We start from the raw sequence: 26,487 nt of genomic DNA, 5'->3' as shown, positions 1-26,487 counted from the left end.
CTAACCCAGTGTTGTGAAGGTTTACTCCTGTGCTTTTTATGTAGTTTTTTAGTTTTTTGTTCACACATTTATTGATAAATGAGTGATAATAAAAAGACACTTTTGTATGAAATAAGGTGGACTTGACATGCAAAAAGATGAATTTAAACATTACATTATGCCACACACAAAAATTAATGTGAGAGAGTCACATGTGTTTCTTTTTATGTCTCATATTAACTTGTTCTTAGTTGATTTAAAATCTGGGATATTTTATTTCTTAATAGTAAAAAAAAATTAAATGTGAGCCATCTGTGATAAAATGTTATCCACTAACATTTTTAACATATACCTGGATATATGTGATGACTTTATACTTTCTGCTGTTTTAAATATAAAAGTAATCAACAAGGTGTTAATATAGGTTAAAAGCAGAGTTCTCCCTTTTTCTGTGATGAATCCCACTGGTTGGAAGTAAACATTTTTAAGTTCATATGTATCCTTCCGCATTTTCTGGAGTATAGACAGCTTTTCTGTATGGCTCTCTTCTGGCTCCTGTGGAGGATTATTACTTTGTTTTTTAAACTAAAGTGAATCTATACTCATTTTCATTTTGCAACTTGCTTTTTATACTGTTTGTTGCATGCAATCTGCCCTTCTCATTCATTATATGTCGACTACTTGTGTAATGACCACATTGGGTGCATGTACCATGATTTATTTATCCTTTCCTTTGCTTTTGAACATTTAGATCATGTCCAGCTTTTTCTTCGAGCATTTAATGCTTGCAGGTTCGTTTGTCAGCACTGTTGTTGCCCTGGTGTCACTGCTGGAGGCAGGTCCCTGGCATGGGGGTTTCCTGACTCCGTGCAGTTTCTCCATTCTGCTGTGTAAATGCACACTTTGTCTGTTACTGTCTGATGCAAGCACTTTCCTGAAAGACACTTCCTATTTCTGACCTTGTCCGAAGAGTGTTCTCTGTGGGGGCTCGGATACATGGTCCTGATGTCACTTAAGAGGGTGATACGGTGTGGAAGAGCTCAGCACGTCCACTGGCACACCTCAGTCCACACAACCCAGGCACGTGGAGTTCTGTCCTGGGTCCGCACCTTCCAAGCATTGGCGACCCTCTCCCTCTACCTTTAGGCAGTGCATTAGGCTAGGGAGGGTCTGCCATGCAGAATTCGAGCACAGCACACAGAAGGAGCAGGATTAGCAAATCTACACCTTAGATCTCCATTCCTCGCCTCCTCAAGCACCACAGTCAGAATTCCAGGGTTGTTTTCGACTTCTACCCTGCCTTTTTTCATAGGGCCCTGCATTTCTAATACATTTGTTTTGTGATAGTTTCAAGTAGCTTTTAGCAATAAGGAATAGTGTTCTGCTTTTTATCTGGGTATACTGTTTAAATGCACTTGCAGAATACTTGTCTGAAGATGATGTGTCTGCCTTGTCTGTCTTGGTTCAAGGCAGGATGTGGTGCTGCCTTCATTCGTTGCAGAAGCAGCTTGACATGCTTGCTCTGCAGGCTCAGCGTGTGCTGCTCCGAGGACTTTCCCTGCATGCCTGGCTTACCAGGGCTGCATCTTTTTCGTCGCCTCATCCCTCACCTGCTCTGTGTGAGACCTCAGCTCCTCACCACTGTGTCACAGCACCTTGAATCTTTGCAGCAGTTGACCAGTAAGAATGTTGCCCTGAGCTGTGCCTGACAAATGGAGCTGTCTTTGTTCTTGTGAGCCCATTTGGTAATGGTGTTTTTTGTTGTAGGATTTGAAAAATATTATTAGTGCTTAATGAGTTAACCTTTGTGTCATATAGCACACTTGACATTAATGAGATTTAATGTTAAATTTTATGCTGGGAATTGTTAATTTGGTTTTAGGGTTTAATCTATTCCTGGTATTACACACTCCAAATTAATTGGCCATGTGCAACTATGAATATAAAAAACGTCAGTAGTAATCATTTCCGGAGTGAGTTTTGCAGAACTTCTTTTTTCTCTCCTCATTGTGTGATGTTGAAAGAAAACTATTTTCCTCATTAGGACTCTGATCACACTATGATCTTGATGGCCCCTGAATCAAATGCTTATTCTGTGGTCTAAATGGGCCTCTTACTTTACTTTCTCCTCTGAGACCTCCTTAAGGTACTCTCTTACAGAAAATCCTTTCATCACACACACTATTGAGTATGTGGATTTCATTTAACTTCAAAAACAGTCTTCTACATTTTGTATGTCCTAAAGATTCTGTCTTGGGCCAGCCCATCCATATGAAGAAAAGTAAAGTGTAAGATCATTTTATGAAGTAGAATGATGCTTTTATGGCTCATATATTTATGTATCTTTTAATTGGTTTCATTTGTCTCTGAATGAAATTGTATTCTGTTTAAGTGCTCTATATCTTATATTTTTAATTCTGTACTGGGATTAGTTGATTACATTAAAATCACTGAGTATACCCTCTCAATTAAGAAGTTTCTAAAGATGAACAGAAATTAAAAATATAGCATGAAAGCCTATTTGAGAAACATTTACCTATGTACACACAACATACTAGGCTTTTGGAAATGTGCCTTCCAACATTCAAATGGCATGGTAAGGCCAGATTTCTTATACCTACCTGTAGCTACAAATGGCAGAAGTTTTCACACACTCTGAGGATATACTAAATAGGTAGCACCCCTGCTCCTGAGCAGCTTACTGTTTAGTCAGGACAGACCAAAAAATTACTATATGTATCATGGGAAACACATTAAAATTACATACATAATTTTATAAATTTATAGAAGAATGGTAGTATGTGGTCTTAAGATTCTACCTAGAGTAAAAACATTTCACATCAAGACAAACCTAGGAGAACACTTTTGTGACTTTTGAGTAGGCCAAGATTTCACAAATATGATACAAAAGGAATAATCACAAAGTTTAAAACTTAAATTAACTAATTTCAGATGATGAAAAGACAATCCACAGAATAATAGAATATATTTACAATTCATACATTGTGTTGGTTACTTTTCTCTTGCTAAGACAAAATACCCAACACCTAAAATAAAGGGAAGAAAAGGTTATTTAGCTCACAGTTTGTGGAGGTTTCAGTCTGTAAGCAGCTGGTTCCGAGGCAGGGTGGCATGGCACAGGGGCAACAGTTCAAGGGAGCAGAAGACAGCAAGAGCAAAAGGGGGAGAGAGCAAGCCTCTTTTTCTGCCTTATATTGCAAGTGGGCTGTCCTACCTCCTAGTGCTGGTGTAGCACTCACACAATCTCCATGCCCTCTTTATTTTTATTTTAAAGAGAAAAGAACAAAAACAGAAACGATGCAGAATTTCAAAAAAAGATGATAGGAAATTAACAATAGTTGCTGTATTACATATTGTTATCTTCAAAGTAGTTGCTCAGATTACCAGTTATAGATTCCATGCCATCCTCTTCCACAAGCTAAGGATGTTTATAGGGGATGGACCCTGGCCCCCTGCTGAGTTGCTTAGTTAAACTTCTAGGCTTCTCAAATTGACACAATGTGTCAGTCATTACATACATGTAATAGAGGATATGTATCCAGAATACATCCAAAACGTGTGTACTTGTGTAATAAAGGCAGACAAGCCGTAGAAAAATAGACTAAAGGCACAATAAACAGCTTCACAGAGAAATCTCAGATGGCCCAAAAATATATGAAAAGGTGTCCAACTTCCTTAATCACTGCAGAAGTGCAAATCAAAACCACAGAAAGGTGTTACATACTTCGCAGAATTGCTCAAGTAAGAAGGCATGAAATACCATGTGTTGCTGTGGACAGGGAGCCACCAGGATTCAGTATTGCTCGTGAGAGTGGAAATTGATATAGACATTTCAGGAAGATCTCCAACTCAATTTAGTAAATCTGGCCAGATGTGTGCAGTATTCCTAAGCAATTCCACTACTGGATATTTACCCAGAAATTCATAATCTGTTCATCGAAAAATGATTGCCTGTATGTTCAGAGCAGCATTATTGGCATTTGCTCAAAGCTGAAGTCTACCCAAATGCTCATTCACAGAAGAAAGGATAAATAAATCCTGATGTATTCACAAGTCTAATATGAGACAGCAGTGTATTGAAGAGTCTTCAACTGTCTCCAAAAACAGTAATGAATTTGTGTGGAGTGAGAAGTAAGATGCAAGAGAGTACCTGATTCTGTTCATGTGAAGTTTGAAAGCAGGCAGAATAGTCGATGCTGCTGCAAGCTAGGGTGGTGTTGGTCTGGCAATGGTGTGAGCCCAAGCGCAGCTTCTGGAATTCTAGCGGCAGCCTATTCTTGGCCCGAAGGCTGCTATTTATATGTTAAAAATTGATTAGTTGTATGTACCCTCTGTGTGGACTCTTTGGAAAATGTCTTCTACTTCAGAAACAATGTTTTTGAAAAGATCTGGAGCCAGGAGCTGGACCACAAGTGTGCGTGGTCCAGCACCCTGGAAGAGTAACTCCAGCACTCTGCAGTCCAGAACACACAGTATCACGGACCCATCCTTCTGCTTTCTACCTGTAATCTCATCAGGTCATTGCTTGTTTTGACCAATCAACGTTCAGGTCAAGTGGGGAGTCCCCGCGGCAGGTTACAGAAAACTTTCTACCTATTATAAAGAGAAAATTTTCTGCTCTTAATGGCAAATCGAGGGCTCAGAAAATCAGAAGAATGCAGCCTTCATGAGTGTTGGTAGCAATAACTTCTAAAGTATAGAACAGGATTTTAGATTTCACTCCCATGGGTTGCAGGCCAGATGGGATCTGGGAGCGAGCTTGGCTGTGGTGCTGCACTGACTGTGCCAAGGTGTGCGCTGGCAGTGTAGACGCTCAATCCTGTTACCACCACCGGAAAGCACAGCAGAAACGGAAATGTATGGCCTGCCAGCGGGAAAACCAGAAAGGGCAGAGTTGTGGTCCCCGCTGCAGTTTCCCTCCTGGAGCTCATGCGCTGTGAGCACAGGATCCGCGGGAGACCAGGTCAAGTGGGGAGTCCCCGCGGCAGTCTCAGCTTCCATGGCAAGGGCGCTCAGGCGTGAAGAAAGCTGCAGTACCAGACTCAGCCTGATATCCCTGGGGCGCTGCCTGAATGCACTTCCATCTCGGACAGTTGTCTTCTGCATAATTGCCCCTAATGCCAGCAATTTCACATGATTTTCCTTTTATTAATATGCCATCCATTTTTCTAGGTTCTCTTCGTAGTTAAGTTCTTACCTGTAATATTGCGTTTAGTTGATAGTCTAAGGTCAAAAACTCATTGGAAACCTCACATGGTGTTTGGTTGTTGTTTTCATGTTAACAGCAGTCTAGAATAAGAATAGGAAGCTGCCAGCAGCTGGGGTCTGGGTAAATCATGAGCACTGCACAGCTGACACATTTTCCTTTAGAATCGGAATAGCATGGAGATTTATGCAAGAGTCGTTAGATGAGAGGTTCACTTTCTGTTGCTGTGAGTTCGGCAACTTTAAAAAACTACAGTTGACATTTGAGAAACGTGCCCAAAGGGCAGAAGTCTGGTGGCTCACGTCTCTGCCTGGTCTCCCAGGCCAGCGCTCAGAAGCTAAGAAAGGAGGCAAGTTGGTTCCCTCTGCAGCCGGAGACCCTGTGGCTGTGGATTGACATCCGTATTACCATGCTCAATGTCGCCTGAGGTCAAACCAGGCCAGAAAGATGGTGTTTTAAATTTCTCTGTTTTCATGCCTGTTGTCTGTGCATTCTGAGCAGTCACATTGTTCCCTCTGCACTTTACCTACATTGCACATTTTTACTCTTACTTTTTTTCTTTGTCAATGAAGGCTGAGCCGGACGGTCCAGGCAGTGGCTCGGCTGACCTGTTGAGCTGGACCACTGCCACCACCATGAAAGTCCTTTCCAACACCACAACGACCACCAGGGCTGTGCTGCAGGCCGTCAGTGACGGGCAGTGGTGGAAGAGGTCTCTGACTTACCTCCGGCCCCTCCAGGTGAGCCCAGAGTGCAGCTTTGCAAAGCCAGTCCTCTGGCTTACATAAGTTCTTCATGTTGCTGCACCTTTGATGATTAAAATAATGTCTGGGGAAATCTAGGCCTCCTATGGGTAGGAGGGGAGTCATCTGTTTCACAGAGGGAAATACACACCCGTGGAGTGATTGCAAAGGATGCTGGCACACATTTGAGTGAAGTGTGCTTCACAGGTAGGACTTAAAATTGAGTGGGATGTAACAGAAAATGCTTACTTGTTTTGCTCTACTTCTTCTGGTTTGTTGTGGGCCAACTGAGTAACCAGCTTGGGCACTATCTCAGACTCTGCTTCTGCTCTGGAAGGGGCATCAGGACCAGCATGGAGCAGTAGAGTTGGCTTGGAGGGGCATTTCAACCATTCTTTCCCTGCTATCTTCTCCGTGTTCTAACATTACAGGCCTTCACTGTCACGTTAGAAAACCGTATGCCTTTTTTATCAGCTTATCCCAAACACTCATGGAGTTTCCCACCCATCCATCCAGCACATACTCTCCTTCTTCAGGTTAAGTGCCATGCTCTACACTGGAATAGGATGGGTGACACTTGCCTTTCATCCTCTTCTGGTTGTCATCCTTTCACTGGTTGTCTTAGTTACTTTTCTCTTGTTGCTGGGACAGAATATCCAGCATCAAAAATTAAGGAAAGGTTTATTTGGCTCACAGTTTGTGGAGGTCTCAGTCCATAATCAGCGGGCTCTAAGGCAGGATGGCATGGCACAGGGGCAACAATTCAAGGCAGCAGAAGACAGCAAGAGCAAAAGGGGAAAGAGCAAGCCTCTTTTTTCTGCCTTACATTGTAAGCAGGCTACCACTCTCTAGGGTGAGTGTAGCACTCACAAGATCTGGCTGCCCTCCTCTTAAACAGGATGTAGATGTTTACAGAGTGAGGACACCAGTTCTCTGCTGAGTTAAACTTCTAAACCTGTCAAGTCGACACAACCATTGCACTGGTAGAGTCTTACAAAAGCATCCTGGGGTGAAGTGGTGAGGTAAGCGGATCCAAGTGACACTAAAGAAGGGAGGTGAGCAAGAGAAAAGTCAGGCTCCTCAGAAAAACACCACTTGGGGCAGAAATGTGATTAAGTCAAGTGGAAAAGTACGGAGCCTTCCAGGGCACACACTTGAGGTCTTGTAGAATTAAAAAGTATTCTGAAAAGTATTCTAAGGTATTATCCTGGTTACTTTCCTTTCATTGCTGAGGCAAAATACCCAACACCCAGAGTTAAAGGGGGAAAGATATGTATTTAGTTCACAGTGTGCGGAGATTTCAGTCCATGGTCGGCTGGCTTCAAGACGGGTAGCATGGCAGAGGGGCATTGCAGAGGAGAAGCAGTCCATGGCAAGCAGGCAGGCAAGAGCAAGCAAGGGGTGACTACAGCTCTTTCTGTCCCTTCTGTCTTATCCAGGCTACTCAGGGCAGGCAGTGCTCACATCCTTAATCCTAGCACCCTTGAGCCTAGCACTGCACCATGAATAATCCCAGTGTCATACACTCTAGATCCAGCCACCTCTGAAGAAGCCGCATGACTACATGAGGCTTTGGGGGACTTTAAGACACAGCCAAGGCAGTGTCAAGTGTGGTTTGAGCAGCATAAGCCAGCAGGAGGAGGGTGGAACAGAGAACACAGGGGGAGTGGAATCCCAGCCCTGAAAGTGCCACGTGGGCTCTGGTGTGACACAGCTGGACAGCTCTGAGGACAGAGGAGTGAGGTGTGTGGTCAGCATGACCTGTAGCAAGGTCATGTCAATGCTGTGCAGGGAACTGCTGGCAGGAGTGAGGGGAGAAGCTGTCCCGGGCCCCGTGGGCCGGTGCTGTGGCTGGAGAGGGTGTGAGCCACAAACAAGCAGGGGGTGGGGGATGGGCTGTGCACCTCTGCTGATGTTCCACGTGTGGGACACACAGGGAAGGGGAGGTTAAAGGCGTGGGCCACACAGCTGGAGTGGGCGCAGATGCCACAGCCTGAGCTGCTGCGTACTTGAATTTGGGGTGAATCTGGGTATATCTTGTCCCTACATGTTCACATTGGATTATGATTATGATCATTTTCATTTTCTCCGCATTGGACAATTTAAGAGTTTCAGTTTTAGGTAAAATTTTAACACTGTGTCAATTTGTCTCCATTACATTCTCATTGTTGGGACAAAATACCCAACACCTATGAGCTGAAGGAGGAAAGGTTTATTAGGACACAGGGTTCTTGGAAGTTTCAGTCCATAGTCGGCATCTCAGATGGACACTGCAGAGAGGAGACCACTCAGGACATGGCAGGCAGGAAGAAGGCTCAAGTGAGGAAGGGTGTACATGCATACATACATGCACACATGCACGCATATCTACCTGCTTGTACATAGCTCTCCCCAGGCCACGCCCACAGGGACCCTCCTCTTCCCATTAGACTCCACCTCCCAACACACCCAGCCGTGACCTCCTCGGTGAACTGATCTAGTGCCACACACTCACAATCCAGTGTCACATACCCATGGCCCAGTACCGCATACCCATGACCAGTGTCACACACCCACATGATCTGGTCTCCTCCGCAAAGCCCACCGGTGAGCACATGAGGCTTTGAGGGGGACTCTGGATATGAGCCTTAACAGTAAGCTAGTGTTTCTTAAAGTCAGCTGTTATTGGCAGCAGTAGCAGCAGCAGCAGCAGCTTTGCTGTTTCCGTCATCGAGCTTGGTGGAAAGTAGTCGCACAGTCATCTGGTGGGATGTCTCTCAGTTCTTCCATAAGGAACCCTCAAGTCTACCTGAGGAGAGTAGAACGACCATAATGAACTCTCCTGGGAGCCTTCAGGGTCATTCTCAGGGATGCTGAGAACAAGTCTTCCAAGTGTGTGGGTGAGGGTAGTTGCACAGGCAACAGGGAAAGAAAGGCAGTGTCACTGTCATCTTGCTGCGGTCATGTCAGGCTGGGTTTGAGTGGCCAGCAGGCCCAGCTGAGCTGGGCAGGGTGGATCCCTCAGGCAGTTGGCCTGGCTGGATGGCCCTGGGCCCCAGGATGCAGATGGGATGGTGAGCGTGGAGTGGAGAGTTAAGGCTCATTAACATCTCAAAGCCTGAAGTGTTGCTCTGTCTTCTGGGTCTTCCCATGGAGCGGCAACCTGCACAAAATGACCGCGTTTGGGGTAGTTTAGTTGTCTCCACTGTGACAAGGACTCACTCAGTGTGTGACGCTGATTGCTTGATGCTTCTGACTGAGGTCAGAGGGCTCCGGAAGTAAGAGGTGCTTGCGCAGGGTCAATGCGCCGCTCCTCAGATACGGCTGTTACACCTGAGTCCCCACTGTCTGTGCCCCACGTCCCGTCCAGTCTGAGGCACCTCCGGTTTCTCCTGAAGTCCGCCTTCCCTCCCTGCCCTGTGCCCTTTTCAGTCACTGTTCTTTGTTTTGTTTAGGGGCAAGAATTCAGTGGCTTTTATCAAGCTGGAGCTGTAGCCAATGAAGACCTAGAAAGGCAAGGATGTCATCCTTTTTATGAGTCAGTCATCTCGAATCCCTCTGTCACTGAGGTAAGGGCAGTGTCCCTAAATGGCAGGCTTAACTGTTGTCTACTGTGGACGTGTAAAGGAACTCAAATTCCCCTGCAAATGTATTTCTTAGGCTTGGTTCTTGCTCGTGGCATTTATCGGTTGTATGTGTGTGGTTTCATACATGTGACAACATGTTGTGAGATGAAAATTATTGAAATGCTGGTTAAAATGGTATACATTAGGAGAAGTTACTGTTCAAGGTGCCAGAAGCTGTAGTGTCCTACAACTGTGTTTTCTAAGAACATGCTCTTAAAAAAGACACCCATTAAAAGGTGGACATTGCTTTTGTCCAGCCTGGCGTGACCTTCAACACTGGTCAGCAGGCCCCTGTGGAGAGCTTTGCAGAGGTGCTGCTGAGGACTGGGAAACTGGCAGAGGCCCAGACGGACGGGAGCGAAGCATTTCCAACCACGGAAGGTGAGCGGGGCAGCTCCTGACCCTGACCCCTCACTGGTGTGATGGTGTTGGAGGACGATGAGTGTGTGTGCATGGATGGGTGAGCAAACAATGATGAGGTTCCCAGTAATTTCCAGCTGCCTGACCTGGCACTACCATTCATCCCTGTGTTCACTTAGAGCATTTATTGAGAACCTGTTGTTTTCCAGATGCCTACATTGAGGGTTTAAAAGGATGCGTGAGATACAATTCTGAGCTTTAAATGACTAATTATGTGAAGCATTTTCCCCAGCAAATGGTGTCACATACTCAGTGCCTATTTCTTTCATACTTTTGTGCTTAGTCAATTACACATCTGTATCTGATTATAAGAATTTTCTTTTTTATTGTTAGGTTTTTTGCGAGGGTCTTTCTCTGTAATCCAGGCTGGCCTTGAACTCACTATGTAGCCCTGTTGGCCTTGAACTCACAGCCATCCTCCTGCTTCAGCCTCCTGAGTGCAGGGGTTATGGGCATGCACTACCACGCCCAGCCAGTTTGAAGAGTTTTCTGTGTGGTATAGCTGTTGATGTAGAGTTACTGGAAAAGAAGGAATTGTATACAAGTTTACCCAAGATGGCTTGCTGCCTAGACTTTCTCGTCAGCATCTTTAGTTCTCTGGGCTGGGGATTTAGCTCAGCGGCAAAGTGCCTGCCTGGCAAGCGCAAGGTTGTGTGTTTGGTTCCCGGTACCGGAGAAAAACAGACAACAAAGAAAACAAACAACAAAAAAAGCATCTTTAGTTCTCTTCAGGGCTCCAGGGTAGATTCCTTGTCTTTATTTCTTTACTTGTACTCTTTCTCCTTCCGGCCATCCTAGTGAGTACCTCATGATGCTGCAGCCATCAGGTCTGTTCTCTGGGCCATCCGGGAGGAGGGAGGGGTGCAGTTTTCTTGGAAGTCCTGTCCATGACTCCCTTTCATGTATTCCTGTCCTCTCTCACTGCCAGTACACCGGGACAGTGCCAGCCAGGCTGCCTGAGCAGTTGCCATGTGTGATAAAGGCAGACAAATGTATATGGGCAAGAGAACTGCCATTTCACCCCAGAACTGATGCTGTAAACTTTTTTAGATAATTACTTTCTTTAATCAGTGTTTACATTCAGGAAGAGGAGAGGTAAGTGTTACTTTCCCACTCACTATGTGGGCCCCTAGAGTACTGGAGGTTTTTACCAAGTCCACAATTTTTCTTTGATTCTAAGGTACATGTTTTCCTACTTACTATCTTCAGTCTTGCAGTTTGGGGTATGTTTGTTCTTTCTCCTACAGGCCATTGTGTAATTCCCGGTGAGTTTTTACCACTGTATGAAGATCGTAGTAGCATTACTCCTCCTCTATGAATTATTCCTCATTGCTTCTTGCTTTTCTTTTTATTGCCCAGGCTGGTCACCTGACCCCAGGGTGCAGTGCGAGTCATTGTGAGTCGGCAGTGTGATAACCAGGGTGTCTACATACCCGAGGCACTTTCATTTCTTATATCTCTTGCTGGTTATGTGTGTGAGTTTGAGATTTTACACAAGGTAAACCAAAAAGTAAACAAAAGATGGAGCCAAGTGACATGAGGTGTGAGAGACAGGCCCCCATTTGCTAGTTGCTGTGTGCTGAGGCATTGCTGGTTGCAGAGAGGTGGAGAGTACTTAGACAGGAGGCTGGGCCTTCTTGGTGCTTCTGCCAGGACTTGGAGGGCTCTGGGGCAGTTGCTTGGACTGCAGGCTGTGCTCAAGGCAGGTTACTGGCTTGCTCTCGGAAACAGCTAGACCCAGGGTGTCAAAGTGTCATAAATACAGAAAATAAAAATGCAGCCCATGCACCTGTGTGGCTGGTCCTGATTTGGAGCAGATTCCCCATGTCCGAGTGATGGTTCTCACTGCCTGGTGAGAATAACACTGCCTTGTAGATGACTCCCCAGTGACAAGTTTCCTCATGACTGAGCTCAAGGAAGTCACCGATGTGCTTCCTCCACTCTCTGGCACTTGGTATAAGCTTTGCATTTAATTTCATTATTCAGAAATGCTAGTGACCTCTCTGTGAGTAATGTATGTGATCTAGTATGACTGTTGTAAAAACACACCTGTCAGAACTCAGTGACAGATGAGACCCTGCCCTGGGGAGATGTCCCCGGGTAGTGTCTCTTCTCTGTGTTGTCATTGCTCTTTTGGTTGGCTTTGTTCTTTTGTTTGTTTGTTTGTTTTTTTGTTTTTCTTCTGGTACCGGGAATCGAACTCATGACCTTGTGCTTGCCAGACAGGCGCTGTGCCACTGAGCTAAATCCCCAGCCCCTTGGTTGGCTTTGTTTTATGTCAGGTTGTTTCTATGTGGCATTTGTTTTAGGTCTGTAGTACACTTTTGAAAATATTTTTGGTGGTAGCACATTATCATCTCCTGAGGATGCCTTGATTTTTGGAAACAGCCAGATGAATGACAGATAAGGGGAAGATTAAGTTGATGTTATGATAAAGAAGATGGGACCAGAAGATTGTTATTGATGAGGCTTCCTTTCCCAGGTGGGCCTGAGCTTGGCTTGTCCACATCTATACAAAGGATAGTCCTGCAACAGCCTGGGAATTCATGGCTCCTGAGGGATTTCCCCTGGAGAGAGCGATAATTCTGATGAGTGGCTTCAGATATGCTTGTTTGAAAACTGGCCTTTTTTGTGCATAATAATGGGAAATATCTGAAGAAAATTAAGATGGATGTGGAAAATGGCTACACAAGGTTGCAGTTGAAAGTCATATTATAAAGACCATCAGAGAAATTGGATGGAGGAATCATCAGTAGGTGAAATACTTGGGTTTTCCTCTCACACTGGGGGCTAGAAGGACTGCTAGACATGCATCTGATGGTAGAATATGAACGCCAAGGGGCAGCCATGGAATATGTGTGCAGCAGCGGCATTTGTATGGTATATAATTCTTCTGTAACTCCTACTCAAGTGGTCCAGGACATCCAGTAAACTATGTTTATATAGTTTTTCTTGCTTTATCTTCTGGTATCCAAATTCACAGCTTAACCCCTCCATCCTTCAGTTTTCAATAGTCTTCCAGGATACATTCACCAATCTTACACTACTTTGTTCCCATAATTTCTTGTACAAAATTGTTTTGGGACCTTTGTATTATATTTTCAAATAATCTGTTTGGAGATTTTCTCTTATCCTAACCCATTCATTCCTGAAGGGCAGGACCTCTGATTCTTATCTTACAGTAATGTCTGGTTCAGAGAAAGTTTTTTCAATTGATTTTGAGTGCATTACAAAATGGGCTTTGAAATGAGTAGCTTTGATTAGAGAATATCTCATAAACTATACAGGTTCTTGGCCTGTATAGGCCAGTATTCTGATTGGCCATCCATTTAGTTCACACAGTTGGGAGAACACACAGGAAATGGAGATTTAGAGAAGCACAGAGAACGCTCATGTTTTATCCTGTGAATTATCCATGGAGAACTTTGAGTTGAGACAAAATACCTGACAGCCAAAGGTAAAAGAGGAAAGCTTTATTTAGCTCACAGTTTGTAGAGGTTTCAGTTCATGATTGGCTGGCTCCAAGACAGGGTGGCACAGGCATCGAAGAGGAGAAGCAGTTCATGGCAGGGCAGAAGGTAGCAAAGCAACCAGGGCCAACCACAGCTCTTTCTGTCCCTTCTATCTTATTCAGGCTACTCAGGGTGAGCAGCACTCACACTTTTAATCCTAGTACCCTTGATCCTACCATTGCACCATGAATCAGTTCCAGCATCACACCCTCTAGTCCCAGCCACCTCTGAAAAAGCCCCATCTATGACTGCCTGAGGCTTTGGGGGGACCCAGAGACTGACTTGGTTACTTTTCTCTAGTTGCTGAAACAAAATACCCAATGCCCAAAATTAAGGAAGGAAAGCTTTATTTAGCTCACAGTTTGTGGAGGTTTCAGTGCATAATCAGCTGGCTCCAAGGCAGGGTGGTGTGGCAGAGGAGAAACAGTTCATGGTAGCAGAATACAGCAAAAGCAACAAGAGCAAAAGGGAGAAGAGGAAAAAGCAAGCCTCTTTCCCTCCCTTAATTTGTATGCAGGCTTCCAGCCCAAGGGCAGGTGTAGCACTCACACCCGTAATCCCAGCACTGGACCATGAATCAATCATAAAGTCTAGAATTCACCCCATGATTGCCTGAGGCTTTGCGGGGGCATCTAGACACAAACCATAACAGAGACACAAGCTATAACGCACCGTCTCTACAGAGTGGTATTCCCATATCACGCATGCCACAGCAGGTTGTTTGTATCATTGAAATCTCTAAAAGGTTTGCCATCACTGGCATAGATATTGGCTATACTTGGATTATTATGCAGATGACTTAAATACTCATCCAACTAATGGAAATGTGGAAAAGCTCACATGTATTTCCAAAGTCAGGTATCATTTACTTTGGGTGATTTATGTACCACTCTCCTTCGATGCAGATCATGGGAGTCTGTGTTTTAAAAATAAAGGGTTTCTATTATGATTCCATCTGAGTACCTGGTATTTTTCTCTAAGGCACTAAGTGAACAGCGCGCTTGCTTATTAACACAAACTGCGTATGAACACAGAACTTAACTGGCAATGTGCTCTCTTTTATTAAAGCCATGACACTGGTAGGTTTTTGTGCATATAAAAATTTTGTAGAAAAGTTGTTAAGGGATGGGATAGTTTAAGACATGAGCAGAACAGAAGAGTGATTTTCTTTTTGTGAGGTGTGAAGAGGGTTATTCTTAGGAAACAAAATCATGTTATCAGTGTAATAACCAAGAGATTCATCCTGCCTTTGCACGCACAGAGCTGTGTTATAGCTCTGATTGTAGGACTCTTTAGTACTTGTGTTACCACCTTTCACATAGGCTGTCACCACATGCAGAATTTTATAGCCTGGGCTGATCCCTTTCATCCAGAAGACCTGGCTTCCAGGACCATCTCCTTGAGCACCTTCTCCTGTGTGACAGCTGCCCCAGCAGGTTCCCTCCTGTCGGGCACGGTTGCTATTTAATGCAGGTTATGGGATCTTTGTTTAGATGGTGCCGAGTAGATTCCCATGGAAGATCTTGAAAGAGTCCTCTTGAAATAATTATCTGTTAAAATCACAAAGTGCTGATAACATGATGATCGATACGAATGTCGTAGGAGCCCACATAGAATGACGGCCCTTACTGTGAATGTCCTAGGGTCTCACACAGAATGATGGCACTTGCTGTGAATGTCCTGGGATCCCACACAGAGCAATGACACTCACTGTGAACGTCCTAGAGTCCCACACAGAATGATGATGCTGACTCTGAATGACCTAGCATCTCACACACAATGACGCTTTCCTCCCTGCATTAGTTCTCTTACAGCTGGCGAGCGACGCTTTGCCCCGTGACATGACCTTGGCCCTTGCTTACCTCCTCGCCTTACCACAGGTAAGTTGGTCCTTGTGAATGAAGAGTTTTAAATAAACCAAGGGGCCTGTTCTGGGGACCTTTCTCAGTGGGTTATTTCTCGTGGGTGTTGTCTCCTACTGATGTTCAGGAAACATCAGGAGCTGAAGGGACCCTGTCTTGTCCAGAGAGGGAAACCTACAGCCTTGGCACAAAGTCTGTCTTTAAATCCACGTTTCCCTAAAAGCACCTGCCTGACGGTGTCTTCTGAATTTTCACACCGTCCTGTTGAAGTGCAACTTGACCTTGGGTGACATGATGGAAACTTATATCAAACTCCTGTGGTAATGACGAGAGATGGAACAGCTCGTAGTTTCCTGCTTGCTTCTCCCTGGGTTGATGACATCTGCTCCTTCCTAGGTGTTAGACGCGAACCTGTGCTTCGAGAAGCAGTCACACTCAGTGCTGTCCCTCCAGCTGGCAGCGTACTACTACAGCCTCCAAATCTACGCCCGCCTGGCCCCATGCTTCAGCGATAAGTGCCACCCTCTGTACAGAGTGAGTCCCTTGGTCCCTGCCTTGTCCCTGAGGGCACTGAGCTCTCCTAGCAGAAGCACATGATTCCTCTTCATGAGCAGGCACAGCCTGTGTGGCTTGAGACACCACTGCTTGTCTACCTGTTGTAAGATAGAGCTTCTCACATTTGTTGTGACTGCGATTCTTTCCCTGGCTTCTCTTTCATTTACTTTATTTTACGGAGTTCTTAGGAAAGGCTAAGGCAGTAGAAGAGGCTAAATGGAGGACTGGTGTTTCAACTCATTACCCAAAAAGAGGAGGTTGTCCTCACTCAGGAAAGGGGGGCGGCATGATTCCTTGAGAGTGCTGCACTTTGTTTTTAAGCCAGAGGTATAAAAGCTGTTTACGGATGGAATATTGGAACATAGTGTTCCTGCTGCTGTGAGAGTCCCACAGCTTTCATGCACCTGTCCATATTGTTAGCTTCTGACTGGGAACATCTGAGCACGGCCTCTAGCTGCATGGAAGTGTTTGGGTCCCAGCCTGCAGGCTACTCTGAGACCCATATCCAGAAAGGTCAGGCATGCTGGGCTGGGCCTGGAGAGCTGGAGGAGAGACCATCAGCTCCAGATCTCACACTGGGCCTGTAGAAAGGGAAGCTGGACTTGCCTGGGCCCTGCCACCCTCATACCCAGTGGTGAACACAGTATGTAAAAGTGCCCCCCTGGCTGGGCGTGGTAACGCACGCCTGTCATCCCAGCCATTTTGGAGGCTGAGACAGGAAGATCATAAATTCAAGCCAGCCTGGATAATTTCATGATTTAGTGAGAACCTGTCTCAAAATAGAAAATGAAAAACAGCTGGGGATGCAGCTCAGTGCGAGTGGCTGAATTTAACCCCCAGACCTGAATGAGAAAAAAAAACACCTCCTCTATTATTAATTACATTGTATCATAAATAAGTAAATCATATGAAAGCAAAGTAGTAGGGAAGTGGTATGTGTGTGTGTATGTGAGAAAGAGAGACCGGTGGAGGTGGGGACGTTCCAGTGCTGTTCACACAGGGTCAGAGAAGGCTGAGATGGTGGCCTTGGAGGAAGGCCAGAGGGTGACAGCATTTCCACACAGGTGCCTGGGCAAAGGGCACGGAGGACAGGAGTAGTACCAAGCCACAGGAGTGCCACTCTTGTGTCACTGGCACCGTGCCATTTTTCACAAGGTGTTCCAGTTGGCATTTACATACCACAATGTCACATTCAAGGAGAGAAGGACAGGCATGCGGTCTGTGACCAGCCTCTGTGGAAAGTGCTGTCGGTCAGTCACTGTCCCTGCCTCAGGCTTTCCCTCCTGGCATGGGGCCCCTGTTGCTCTGTGGTACAAGGCGGGCGGTGATTCCCGGCAGGAGATGGAGTCCGGACCCCTGCATGACAGATTGGGCCTCAGCGAGCTGGGCTCCTTTCCCCTCTGCTTCCTGACACAGCCTCTTTGGAAGCTGATATTCTTGCTGGCATTCAGAGCTTGGGCTTGTCTGAATTTCAGGCCCTTTTGTGTGCCTCTGTGGGCGCAGATGTCATCCTGGCTACTGCTCCTCCTCCTAACCCTGGGCAGGGCAGGCTGAGTCCCAGAGCCCCTCCTCCTCTGTTGTCCTTTGCTCTCTGCCGGGCCCAGCCTGCAGTCTTGGTCTCTTCTGACGCCGTCCCCGCGGGGGACTGTTCACTGGCGTGTGATGAGTCCAGGCGTTGTGCCTGCTGCTATGCGGGAGCCCCGAAGGAGTCCTGGTGCTAGTGGGTGCGGGTGTGGGGAAGCCTGGTTCGCACCATTTCAGGCACTCTGAGCACATGGCCGTCTCCTCGTTGGAGTCTGCACACTTCTGCACTGCTGAGATGGGATCCATGTGCCGGATTCCCCATGAGTCAGCGTGGAGGCGGATGCTAGAGTGGCTTCAGTTTGTTGCCTGAACATTACAGCCCCAGGGGAGCTGAGCTTTCTCGCACCTGTCCTTTGCACTGTGTGCTGACCCACAGCCTGCCTCAAGTGTCCCCACCTGTGGCTCTGTGCTACAGGACCTGACTCTGGAGGAGCTATGTGTGCGATCCTGCGTGTGACCACGTGTGTGGCCCTGAACTCAGCTGGTTTGTAGCTTTCTACAGTAGTGACCGACAGTTGGCCAATACATCACTATGCTCTGCTAATTTCTGCCCTGATCACCTCATTTATGTGTTTAAGACATAATACACACCTGGCCCAAACACTCAGGCCATGCAAATGGTGTACAATTAAAAAGCCAGTGTTTGTCTTTTGTATCTGTCCAGAAATAGTGTATGGTTCTGCATTTTAAATTTAATTTAATTTAATTTTGTCTTTTTAAGATGGGGTTTTGCTATGTAGTTCAGGTTGGCCTTGAACTCACTTTGTAGCACAGGCTGGCTTTGTGGCACAGGCTGGCTTTGAACTCGCATCGATCCTCCTGCCTCAGCCTGCAAGTGTTAGGATGACAGGCATGTACACCATGCCCTGCAGGATAGTCACACATGTTGTGTGATATCTGGACTTTTCCCACTTAAATCTTACCTTTATAACTACAGTAAAATAGGTCCTGAAGTGTGATCTTTGTAGCGTACTTTTTAAAAAGGGTTCAGAAGATGAAATCAGTTAAAAATGGAAACCTGTCCTTTAGTTTTTTAGGCTATGGAGTCGAATGCAGCAGGGGTCAAATTCAAAACTTTATGGCACTGTTTCTAGAATGTGTTTTTTAAGCTACTAATTGAAAATACTAAGTAGAAAATTATCTCAAGCAAAATAACAACCCTAGAGGGAAGCATACCACCTGTTTAAAACTTCTCAGACAATATTAACCAGAAGTGGAGACTATTAACCAGAAGAGATTTATTATCCTTACTAGTGAGCAGTAGATTGAGTCAGTGAGCTTTCTGTTGTCATGAATATTTATGCATATTTTGTTTTTACAGTGATTTGACCATATTCATTAGAGAAACTATATTTCATTCACTCCCCTGAAGAACTGAATTTCCACATTTGGGAAGGAAAATAGAATACTTCCTTTCTTCTCACTTTTCCTTTTTAAGTTCTTGGTGCTTTTTTATGCCAGTAGTTTTTATAGGCTGCACTGTTTTACAGTATCACTCTGATACTGATTGTGGATGATTTCGAAGCTTACCCATAAAGCCCTTTGCAGTCTTGCTAGGGGCTAAAGGCTTTCCTCCTGACAAATCACTCCACAGACTTGTGGAGGAGAAAATTATGAGTGTGCTTTAAACAGGGAGAACCCAGTTGCACAGCAGGTGGGACAGTGGCAGAGGCAGCTGCCCCTCTGTCTTGTAGCTGCTGGACTGTGCGCCTGGATACTGCCAGAACGGCTGTTGGCTAGAAAGCAGGAGCAGCTGTGTCCCCCCGCCCTCCCCCATGCCCACACCAGTCACGGGGCTGCTCTGAGCTCCCGTGAGAGCCACACTCAAATGCTGTAGAAACTCGAGAATGCCACGTCTCAGGGAGGTGCATGACACACAAGAAATGCGTGCTGGCAAACGGGAGCTGGAACATTTTGAGAAAATCAGTGAATATTCAGTGGAGGCAGCACGAGAGAGACGTAGAACTTCCTTGTTTCCATATCAGGAGGGATGGACAAGGATTGAGTTTATTGTAATGATCGGAGCCTTGTACAGGATTTTAGTCTTTGTTGATCGTGTGTCAAAGCTTTTTTCCTATCTGAGGACACCGTGGACCAGAACTGGGAGAGGGGATTGGCCACGTTCTCTGCGGAGCCCCAGTACGCTGTCGTCGTGTGGACGGTTCGTGTGCACACCCCTACCAGTCACTAGCGCTGAGCTCTTTGAGTGAGAGCTTGGTCCCACTTGGCTGTTATAGTAATGGGGGGCAGGGTGCTTTAAATCCCGTGTTGATCTGTGGTCCTGGCAAGCTGCCGAGCTTGTGTGCCTGACGTTTTTTTATGGGTGCGGAAACAGCAAAGCAGCAGCTTCAAATCGCTCTCCACTAAGCGTCAAGCTGGACTGCAGGCTCAGCTGCTAGGGTCCAAGCTGGCTCCTTTGTCCTGTTCTCTGTAACTGCAGGGCAGAAGATCACACACTTCCTGGGAAAGGTCTCCGCCCAGAAGCTGTCATTAAGAGAAGGAAATCACACGATAGACATACAATTAAAGTGTGTGCTTTTCTACCAAGTTCCACACTTGTCCTATGGAGCACCTGTGCACTGTGGTCTCCCGGATGCCTCACCACATGCAAGCAGTTTGTCAGTGCTGGTTTGCAGGTGACAGTGTGAAGTTCATGGTCACTAAGGTGCTTGTATGAGGTCTGCCAGCTGCTAAGCTGGGCATGTCTGTGCTTATTTCAAATGCCACTTCCTCACTGGCAAAGAAGACAGTGCATTCTTTTTGCCACATGTGAATTCAAAAGTTACTGTGCTGGAAACTTTCCACAGGGTGCATGAGAGTCCCTGCAGGTATCAGGGATGGCAGTTATGCACATCATTCTTCTACACTGCCAGTTGGTAGTGCTGCTGTCCACCTGGCCTCATGGTTTGTGGTGAGTTAACTAAGGCTCAACTTGTAACACCCAGCTGAACTGAGTCAGTGTGGCCCTGGGTGTGGAAGTTCTACCTGAGGATTATTGCCAACAGCATAAAGGGAGAACTGGAGGGGAAGATGGTGCTGCCGATTCTCCTGGAGAAGCCTGTCACACCGGCTTTCCTGATATGAACTTGGCTGTTCTCATCATCAGAGGAGCTCAGGTCCTTGCTGTCACTGAGGATGGCTTTGGTTCTCTTTGGGAAAGCTCTGGTCCTTACCTTGGGCGTCAGTTCCTGGCTCCACTGCATCCCTCAGCCTGCTGGCACAGATCCTTCATCCCGCTGGTGCAGACTTTGTGGCTTCCATCACAGACCTTTGGGCCTTCCCAGTGCAGATCCTTGATAACAGACTTGCATGACACATTGTCGTGGGCTCTAGGCCTCTAGCTGGACTCGTGTAGGACATTGCTGTGGGACCTAGCCCCTCAGCTGGATTATTTGGGTCTCTAATGTGTGGACAGATTTCCTGCACTCTTTTGTATTTGACTCTTTGGGTGACTACTATGAAATAATACTATATAAATTATGCATCCTATATTAAACCTATTCCTCGGTAAACCCTGACTGCAGCAGGGTTTGTATCATAGGTTACATCAGAATGGAGAGAGACTGTTAGTGAGATGTGGCACTGTTGAGGCGGTGAGAAGCGTGTAGATGTGGTGCCCATAGAGCAGGTGTCCGTAGGCTGGCTGGTTCAGGAGTGCCTTCCCTAGACCAGGGAGCTGCAGAAGTGCTGTGCCCATAGTGGGACGTTCAGTGTGGTCCCCTGAGGGACTCAGTCAGCAGACAGAAGGGGACTGAGTTAAAGGGAAGCCATAGCTATGCTAAGAACTGGGGTCCCCTTTTATCAGTTCCATTGTCGGAAGTACTGTCTACCCAGCTGTTCCCGAGTACTCTCTAGTTACAGTTAGATTTGGTCTGTCTACTCCATCTTTCCATCTGGCTGTAGCCATGTAGGCCTTAGCACATGCGCTAACCTTTGCTAGAGGTTGTCTTCCTGTTTCTTGGTGACTATATTGTCACTTTCCCAACACTGGGTCAAAAATTCCTGACACCTGAAACTCAAAGGAGGCGAGTTGATTTGCCTCATGGCTTCAGTGGGTTCAGTCCATGACTGGATGGCACCAAGGCTGAAGTGGCATGGTACAAGGGCATGGCAGAGAAAATCTGCTTGATCTATGGCAGACATGAAGCAGAGAGAGAAGGGAGGAGCTGAGGACGAGAGTACACCCTTCCAGGTCATACCCCAGTGACCTCTTCCAACCAGGCCCTGCCTCCTACAGCACATTGAACCCTAAACTTATCCATGATGGATCCACTGGTGAGCACAGCACCCATGATCATCACCTTGCAAGTGCCCCACCTTTGAACACAGGAGGCTTTTCGGGGAGCATTTTAGATCTAGATCATAGCACTGGCCTTTCTGCTGCTGGTACCTGAGGACTTAGCTAAGACACAAACTCTTCCAAGGAGACTTCTTTGATACTGGCCCAAGTCTCCATCCTCATATTACCATAGCATTCTGTGCTTATCATGTCACGCTGTTTACAGTTGTTTGCTTAATGTCTGTCCAAATAGACTGCATTTCTGGAGAAAAGGGCATGTACTCTGGTAGTACCTCCGTTGGTATATACAATGTGCACACACAGAAAATCTGCTAAATGAATGAAAGAGCTCTCTAGCTTGTTAGGGTATTCAGATGCAGGTATTTTGATATACTTCCCTATGATTTTTAGGAATAGGACTCGGTGTACACATAGAGGTAGGGGAGAATTAAATACAGTAAGGTTGACTTTTGCTCAAGTCCACCAGCTGGAACCCAAGATTTCTTTTAACTGATTTTCATCCACACTATCAGCTCGTTCCTTAACAGGATCAAAAGAGAGACTTTCAGGTGCGGGTAGCAACACAGACTCCACTCTGACAAGTCTCCCTGTGTCATGGCTTCTACCCACCAGAAATGCTGACAGCTTGCCTAAGTTAGTGGTGTGTTGTCAAGAACCAAGGTAGATTCTGGGGTTTCCCCCTAGTTCGCTCATCTTACCACATGTCCTGTGTTGTCCCAGAAATGAGTGATTGAGTTAATGCTGTCCGCCATGCTGCCTGTCACTGATGCCAAAATCTGCTTTGTTGACACCCAGATCAACTTTAGTTTAAGTAAGTGTGGCCAGCTCATACTGTCCTTCCCTGCTAGCTGTTGGCTTCTGGGTTTTATTCTAATAGAATAATTTTACTGCCTTTGAGAAACTGCTAAGAATCATGGAATACCATCCCACTGAGCCCCAAATCAAGCAGAGTAGGAGTTGCTTGGATGCTTTCTTATGTAACCTGAAGTGTTCCCAATTTTGGGACCTGGGGTGGGCTTGGTTTTTGTTTTCCTGACTTCTCCCTGGAGAAAGGCTCTCCTCTGTAGCTCCTAAGGGTGGGGCCGTTGAACTACAGCTTTCATACTGGAATCATTTCATGTTGGTCCCCAAAACTGCATCCAGAGGCAAAAGTGATGAAATTTCTGCCAGGGGAGTTATTATAAATGATCAGGTAGTGTAGGACAGAGTGTGATGCAGGTTTATGGAAGCCAAAGGAGCAAGAAGTTTTGCTTTTAAAGTTGGAGAGGTTTTCAAGGTTGAGGGACAGAGTGGAGGTCGCGGGGTCGGGGGTGGTGCTGGATTTGAGTCCTGACTTCATGGCCTGTGGTGCCCTCTGTGCTGGCTCCCAGCCACAGCACACCTGGGTTAAGTGGCTGCAGTGTGAAGGGCCAACAGGTGCGGGATAGGCACAGCCTTCTCTCTGTCCCTCCCATGCTCATCTTGGAGTAATGCATGTCCAATGGGTCTCCCATTCCTTTCGCAGGCTGACCCCAAAGAGCTGATCAGGATGGTCACCAGGCACGTGACTCTCCGTGGACATGAAGCCTGGCCGGAGGACCTGGCCTCGCTCACTGCGCAGCTGCATTACTACAACGAGCGTTTGCTGGACCTCACACAGGCACAGCTCCTGCAGGGCCTGGGCAAGGGAGTGGACGTGCAGCGCTTCACCATCGATGACCAGTACAAGCGAGAGACTATCCTCGGGCTGGCGGAGTAAGGGCGCCTTTGTCACGTGAGGGGCTGGGTCCAAGATGCATATGAATCGAGCTCTCAGAATGCTAGTCACAGTCTTTCGCTGTCCACAGAGCTGGCTCACTCCTCCTGGTCATAGGAGAGATGCGCATGTCCTCCTGCTGGACTGTTGGTTTTAAAGTTCCCCAAGCTTTTGGTAGCCCAGTGCCAAGATTATGACATGGTAGAGGAAGTAGGAGAGGGTCGGGAGAGGTGAGGTGATTATTGGTGGATTTTTATATGCCTGATTGCGAGAAGTCTTACTCTCCAAAGTACACAGCAGTTGATTGGGTATAGTGGCGCATGCCTGTAATCTCAACATGTAAGGAGGCTGAGGCAGAAGGATCGAGAGTTTGCGTCCTGCCTAGAAAACTTTTAAAAAAGTACCTGGCAGTTTAATGTTTTCATTGCATATAAATAAGATCTCATTGATACAATATTTGAGGATGACCTGATGTGGTCTCTCTAGGTGCCTTTACCTGCCCTGGGCTTCTAGAGAAAGAAGGTCCACCAGCACTTGTCAGCTCTGTTGGAGCCCAGGGCCTTGTCTCTTCAAGGGAGATGCAGCTCCCTGGGGAGGACAATGCAGCTAGATGCTTTCTGAATGGGAGCTGCCTTTGCTTCTCCAAGTAGGGATGTTTTGTTTCTGACACCACAGGTGTGCTCCGGAAACTTTATCTGTAAATGTCACTTGTCCTCCTAGAGGACCTATGAGGTAAAATGTTGTTTCCCCATTTTATAGCTGGGAGAATTGGTGCTTAGGGATATGTGGCCAGTGGCCCAAGTTTCCATAGCTGGTAACTGTGACAAGGTGATTCCGCGTCTTTATGTTAGCCTTGTCCTATGTCAAAGCCTCACACCTTCTGGAGGACAGCACTGGGCCCCAGCCTTGGGGCTGAGGGGAAACCCCGTCCATGGAGGTATGATTCATCACTCCTGCTGTGTGCTTTAAACTAACAGAAGGAACCTGATGACAGCAACCTGTGTATCCAGTCATCATTTATACCCTTGAGAAAGTGGCCAAGTTGTTTGGGCCCCCTGATAATTTCTTACTGGCTTGGGCTTCCTTCCCACAGAAGCTGCCCAGGACCAAGCAGGGTGTGGGGAGACCAAAGTGGAGCTGGTGCAAACCACCTCGACCACCCAGTGGCAAACAGGGCTGTGTAGTCCCTGTCCCTCACCCTCTCTGTAAGACTTGGTGGTCTCTGGGTGGTCCCTGGAGAAAACAGCAAGAAGATTCAGAAAATAGACAGGAGACACTAACCAGGGTCAGATAGAGTTATCTCTTACCTGATGGGCAGGAGGACTGACTTTGGCAGTAGGGGGGTTTATTTATACTCTTGAGAAGTTTGTATCATGAGAGGCAATGTTGTCTAGCAACTAACTACTATATTGTCCAGGCAGGATGCGTTTTTTAAGACTGAGGTAGCTTGAGAACTTGAGGTGCTCTGGCTCTGTCCTGCCCCCACACCTATGGCCAGTTTCTAGCCCCAGTGGCTCCCAACACCTCTCCTCCTGGAGGCTCTAGTTGTATAGTCGCTCAGTGTCTGGTGTGACAGTGACCCACAACACTGCAGCCACCTTGCATTGTAGCTCTCAGAGCTTTGTGGAGTTGTGCAGGGCCACACGGGTGGGCACTGATTCTCTACCCACGCACTTTTCCTTTGGGGTGCCTGAACATGACGCTGCATTCACTGTGTCTATGCAGAATGAGGGTGTGTAAGGAATGGTGTCTGAGATCATTTTGCTATGTCTGTTTTCTTTTTAAAGTGTCCAGCCAGCATATGCTATTTGAAGTATGTCCTAAAGGACAAATACATGCTTTTGATAAATATATAATAGACTCTTCTGTATGCTCTGTTGCTTAGAAAAACACACTGCAGTGTTTGGATGGCTTGTTTAAAATGCCCCAGTGGTTTCACAGTTTTGCAGTTCTGCTAGCACTGATTTGGATTTCAGTGTCTTGTGTAGACGAATCGCATGACCCACTTCCACCTACTCATCCATGCTGTGCGTAATGCAGCCATTCCTGATTTTCTTGCTATTTGTTGCCATCTTTAATGGCAGTTATTCTTCCCTTTGTGAGTATGTTGTGTCTGTCTTTTACTGTCTGCATTTCTTGGATGACACCTTCTCAGGGGCCAACCAGGCAGCTTTGAAGAGTGTGTGACACACTCTGGTTCCTTCCTAGCTTCATCAAGTGATAAGCACATCCATAGGCTGGATGTAGTGGCACACACAGCAATGCCAGCTATGCCAAATGCTGAGGCAGGAGCATTGCAAGTTTGAGCCCAACCTGGAAAACTTAATGACTTAGTGAGACCTTATCAAACAACACAACACAACGAAGCACAACATAAGACAGGACTGGGGTTATAGCTTAGGGTAAAGGCCCTAGGTTCAATCTCCAGTACTGTAAAAGAGTCACAACAAAGGGTAGCTCGCATGTATGGGGCCTGGGTTCAGGCCCTAATACTGCAAAGAACAGATATTAGTACTTACCCAACATATATGTGCAGCAGGCAACATGCCAGGCTCCCAGGAGGGAAGGGCAAGTAAGTAACGATCCCTGTCTCAGAGATTCTTTTTGTCGTGTTGGGGTAGTTACTCAAATAAGACAAAATTTCACTTGACATTGTCCTAATAGGACATAGGTTAGCAGACTTACCTGGCCCTGGGCCTTTTTTTCTATAGGCCATAAACAAGAAATTACTTTCATATTTTTAAGATTTATGGGAAAACAAAAAGCAAAAAAATAAAAAGAAGACAATGCAGGACGGCAGCAAAGCCTGAAGTGTTTATTGTGTGGCCCTTTGAGGGCGGCCACATTTGTGAACCCCTGGCTAATCCAACATACAAATGCCACAGTTTACTTACCTAGGGTGAATATAGTCTTAGCGGTGGTAATAATAACAGAGTGTTCCTTTCTGCTGCTGTGCTTTTACTAC

The 26,487-nt window shown here is 46.3% G+C and overlaps 1 protein-coding gene across 2 annotated transcripts in view; it reads left to right on the top strand.

The window, feature by feature from the left end:
• Positions 1-26,487, top strand: part of Nbas (neuroblastoma amplified sequence) — a 179,133-nt gene that overhangs the window by 112,035 nt on the left and 40,611 nt on the right. For both annotated transcript variants that reach the window (XM_005404440.1, XM_013504348.1), the window contains 6 exons: positions 5,779-5,946; positions 9,384-9,497; positions 9,812-9,935; positions 15,290-15,366; positions 15,745-15,882; positions 23,292-23,521. In XM_005404440.1, coding sequence (XP_005404497.1) covers positions 5,779-5,946; positions 9,384-9,497; positions 9,812-9,935; positions 15,290-15,366; positions 15,745-15,882; positions 23,292-23,521 — 851 coding nt within the window. The remainder of the gene's footprint in view (positions 1-5,778; positions 5,947-9,383; positions 9,498-9,811; positions 9,936-15,289; positions 15,367-15,744; positions 15,883-23,291; positions 23,522-26,487) is intronic.

Source organism: Chinchilla lanigera, unplaced genomic scaffold (assembly GCF_000276665.1).
Source record: "Chinchilla lanigera isolate Chin_1 unplaced genomic scaffold, ChiLan1.0 scaffold00086, whole genome shotgun sequence".
In the NCBI taxonomy this organism is placed as follows: Eukaryota; Metazoa; Chordata; class Mammalia; order Rodentia; family Chinchillidae; genus Chinchilla; species Chinchilla lanigera.
This window is presented reverse-complemented; position numbering and strand designations above follow the sequence as displayed.